At 38.8% G+C, this 4668-nt stretch overlaps 1 protein-coding gene across 1 annotated transcript; it reads left to right on the top strand.

Annotated features, from left to right (window-relative positions):
• The first annotated feature begins 1046 nt into the window (after positions 1–1046).
• LOC118753188 (enhancer of split mdelta protein-like) lies at positions 1047–2767 on the top strand. The gene has a single exon (XM_036488058.1). The coding sequence runs from the start codon at positions 1472–1474 to the stop codon at positions 2195–2197; it is 726 nt and encodes a 241-aa protein (XP_036343951.1). The 5' UTR covers positions 1047–1471; the 3' UTR covers positions 2198–2767.
• The last annotated feature ends 1901 nt before the right edge of the window (positions 2768–4668 follow it).

A 4668-nucleotide genomic window follows, 5' to 3' on the forward strand; every position in this document is an offset into this window, starting at 1 on the left:
CCGATCTACGCCCGCTTAGCTGATATCTGGCCCATCTGTCTTAAAGTAACACTTCAACAGGGCGGAAGCCTGAACTTAGATTTAATGGAAACCTGTCGGTCCTAAAGTTTCAATCCATCCGTGGTAGAGTTCATTGTTTGTTTCTTTCAGAAGCCACTAGGCGCCATTTAGGAGGCGCAGTAATTTGCATTGTTAGTGCTGAAATCGAAATCCCCTTAAGTCTAGTCTTCGAGCCTGTTAATAAACTGCTTTCCCTTGGTCTGATAGCAGTTCGTGGCGTGTTGTTCAGCATGGCGTCAAGCGCCAAACTAAAATCCGATGAATCGGGAGGAAATCACAACAAGAGCAGCAACATGGTGCTAGGAGGTCAGGCTCTTCGCTTATGCGGGGACGAAATTGGACCGTCCTAAGAGATGAGATCAACAGTGACACGACTCCGATGTGGAAATCGCAGACATGTGGAAAGGACTTACACCACACTGCCCACCTGTTTGCATGCCTTACCCATTTGACACCAGAAGAGCTTTAGACCCAACCAAGTAAGATCCCGGCATTTTTGCTATTTCGACTGCATGGGACAAATGGAAAAGAGGACTGACGGAATAACCATAAAAACAATTCCTATTAGATGACCTGGCTTTCTGCTACTCAAAAATATTTCGCAGTGTACTTTCTTCAAACAATATCGCTCGGCGTACACGTGAAGGGTTCGCCCTGTGCTGTCGGAGTGCAGCGCCACGTACATACACACTTGTATTCATAGGTGACGCACGAGAGCCACAGAGCAGGAAGCGAACGATCCACCACCAAAACAAGAGCCAGGGCTGCTTGCTGGAACGCGCTACACTTGAAGGCGCAGACGACGCACGTCTGGCGCTCGTACTATTAACTTAACCGAACGGCAACGAAAATGAGCGATCTTTATAAATCGAATCAGAATCATCGCCAACGAAGCAAGCGAAAGAATTTGAATCACGAGGGAGCAACACTATGCCATGCAGCCCAACACAGCACGACAACAGGTTGCGGACGGAGAATCAAAATTGCGAAGCTGGTGTCGTTTTAGGGGTGGCGGTAGCCACCAAGCAGCGCACATGCAAGGCACAACGCGCACACACACTTTGAGGTGCACGAGCGGCTGCATTCCTCCACTATAGGCAGACAGCAGTGTTTTGAGCCGAAGGCAAGGCTACAAAAGGATCGCACTACCTTGCGTTCGCATCATTTCTCAAACAGCTACCGTGCGGTAAACACTTGACACACTTGCTACACTTCTACCGACCGACCGTCTGTCTGTCTGTCTGTCGGTGCCAAAACGAAACACCAAACAAAAATAAAAAAACAACTCAAAAACTTGTTTTCTCAAATCAAAGTCGGGCAAATATTGCGCACTTTCGTGCTACCTCGCTTTTAAGTTTCGCGAACGCGCGCTTACCTTCAACATCACCAGCAACAAATACACTACAGCAACATGGCTGTGGACGGACAACGCTTCATGACCAAAACGCAACACTATCGCAAGGTAACAAAGCCGTTGCTCGAACGTAAGCGACGCGCACGCATGAATCTCTACCTGGACGAGCTGAAAGATCTCATTGTGGACACCATGGAGGCGCAAGGCGAACACATTGCCAAGCTGGAGAAGGCCGATATATTGGAGTTGACAGTGAATTACTTGCGCACGCACAAGCACGAAATTGCCGCCAGCGTTGCTCAGCATCAATCAGCGCTGAGCGGGGGTCCAGCTGGACGTGGCGTAAATGTGGAGAAATTTCGCGCCGGCTACACGCAAGCAGCGTATGAAGTGTCGCGTGTGTTTGCCACAGTGCCTGGTCTGGATGTGAAATTTGGCACGAAACTTATGAAACATTTGGGTTATCAGCTAAAGGATTTGCAACAGGTACCATTGGCGCTACCACCGCCACAGGCGGCGCGCGCAACGCAGTCGCCCGCTAGTGGTGAGGAGGCGCTTAATTTAGAGGTAGTCAAACGTGCTGATGCGATATCACCGACGGCAGCATATCTGGATGCTGAGTATATGAGACGCGCTTACCAACAACAACAACAACAACAACAACAACAACAACAGCAGCAGCAGCAACATCAGCAGCTGCAACAACAAATGTGTGGAAATATGCAGCGCATGAAAGAAGCGGACGCAGAAAACGGCGGTGAATGCTTGTGGCGTCCGTGGTAAGTGGGTGCGCGCAAACAGCAGGTTGACAATTTTTAAAAGCTTTGTGTGTTTTTTTTTTTGTTTTAAACTGCCAGTGGCTTTAGTAGCTTTAAGTGTTTAGTGGATCTTTAGTAATTCTACATACTATATAAAATCGTGTCAGCTTTATTCTTGTAAGTACAAATTGTCGTTAGAAATAGTTGATAACTTTATAATTTGTTTGTTGTATTAATGTGATTTGCCTGTGATAGCCGCCAACTACACTCAGTTAGCGATTGGTCTGTTCGTAAACCGATCTCCGTATTACTTATCGAGTACTTCCAAGTGTCTTAAATTTAAGTGACCTTTGATCTATGTATATATATAGTTAAGCCTTAGTTAATAAGTGAATTAATGCTTCCAGTTTGGTATTTATATTTCGTATAAAGTTTTTCATTTCTTTCAAAATCTACTTCCATTGTAGTTATGGCTGATTTTTTAAAATAGTTTAAGATTAGCGAGCTTCCACGCTTTTGTATATTACACTTTAATACATTATTGGTTTAATTGCTTTAAATATTTTTTATAAATTTTAAGCATCTATTGGTTTAATTGCTTTAATATTTTCCATAAATTTTAAGCATCTAAATTTTAGAAATTAAAGATTAGAAACATATTTAAGTTTCTGTCAAATTTCATCTTATAAAACAATAAAATATTATTTAAAACTAAACTGAGTTCGCTCTAATAAAAAAGAGGGAACACTAGGGTGTCCCAGAACACAAAGGGGGTATTTATTGAAAAGCTGGAATTCGGAGCGTACTTAGGTTTTTTTTCAGGTACTTATGTATATTACAGGATACAAATTTCAAAGGACACTTATCGTTTTTCTTACACAACTTAAAGAGGATATGAGAGGAGAGACCCACTTATCCTTATGTAATTTGACGCGCTGAATCCAAAAAAAAATTAAAAATTTTCGAGTAATTTGCAAAAAAACGTGAAAATCGTCATATCTTAAATTTCTTTACTTATTTATGCTGGAATATTTCACTTTTTTACTTTTTTATATTATTATAATTTTTTTTATATATTTTGAAATTTTTGGTGTGGCATCATGAATAAGACAGCTGATATTGGATTTATGTATTCTGAGTGAACGCGTTTAGTACTTTACCATTAATCAGTTTTGCCTTAAATTTTTTTTAATAAAGTTTTCCAAGCTTCTAATTTTATTATTTAACAAAGCAATTCTGGCAACTATCTTCCTTCACCACAGTCTTTCGAAAGAGAAAAGTCTAATTGAAATATCTGCTTTATAAAAGCTAAAAAATTCAAAGAAAATTAATTTGTAAAAGAAAAAAATAAATACAATATAATAAAATAAGTTTCTAAAAAATAATTATATTAAAAAACATGATTCTTAAAAAAAACAGAAAAAGTAAAAAAAAATATCAAATGAAGAAACAAATTCAATTTTTTAAATATTAAATGAAATTTAAAAAGAAAAAAAATGTTATTTGTAGCACAGAATCGAAAAATTAAATTAAAAAAATAATACAAATTTCGGTTACGTATTCTCTGTGAATACGTTTAGAACTTTACCCACAATCAGTTTTGCCTTAAATTTGTTTTAAATTAAAAGAAAAAATTAAAAAATAATAAAAACAATAAAATTATTTTAAAAAAGAAAAATTGTTTATTAAAAAATAACGAAAAATAGTTCATTTGGCCATTGTGACTGTTGGCAAAATGGTATACATAGATCCTCATTTGGAACATGCTCAAGTGCTTTCAGTAAAAAGAGCTTTTCAACCCGAAAGTTGGCTACTGAGCTTTTTTCGTAAAACTTTCATGCCAGAATAAACAAAATCTATCAAACTATCTTACATACTGTCTATCAATTGTCTTAAACAAGACTTAGGACTATCTTAGCCAGAATTTGCATGTAAATCAGCATTCTATTTCAAAATAATTTCGCCTGTTTCTTTAACGAATTGAAGTTTTATAGGTCCACAAAATCGAATTGATTGCAGAGTTCGATTATTCCAAAGGGATTTCCGCGAGGAATTAAACAAGCGTAATGTAATCGGAGGTTGTTGCGAATAGACTTAGGCTGGTTTTCCCGAAGTCGTATTTTAAAACTGAAGACAGAGTGACTACCCCACGACTCTAAGCTCGCTCCGCTTTTGAAAGCTCTTAAATGTCGTTGTTGCATTAAGCTAATTCAATGCTAAGACCTCCCCGTTAGCAAATCTTTAAATTAGTCTTTCGAAAGACTGAACAGAGCTTTCAAAGTAGCCAGAATGGAAAATTGTCTTACGTTAGACTGTGGTGAGTTGAAAGACAGTTGTGAGAATTGCCCTGTTAGTCACACAACTCTTAACAAAATACGCGGAAAACGATCATATCCCAAACAGGGCTGTGATAGCGATAACGAGCTCTGTTTAACGTAAAAATTTTCTCGCCCTCTTGTCGTATCTGAAATGTTGAATGTTTGTTTAAACGGTGTT

Source organism: Rhagoletis pomonella, unplaced genomic scaffold (genome assembly GCF_013731165.1).
Source record: "Rhagoletis pomonella isolate Grant_MI unplaced genomic scaffold, Rhpom_1.0 Rhpom_scaffold_02170, whole genome shotgun sequence".
Lineage (NCBI taxonomy): Eukaryota > Metazoa > Arthropoda > Insecta > Diptera > Tephritidae > Rhagoletis > Rhagoletis pomonella.

Excerpts from the sequence above, each read along its gene's own strand:
- LOC118753188 (XM_036488058.1), top strand. The coding sequence starts at position 1,472 with ATGGCTGTGGACGGACAACGCTTCATGACCAAAACGCAACACTATCGC.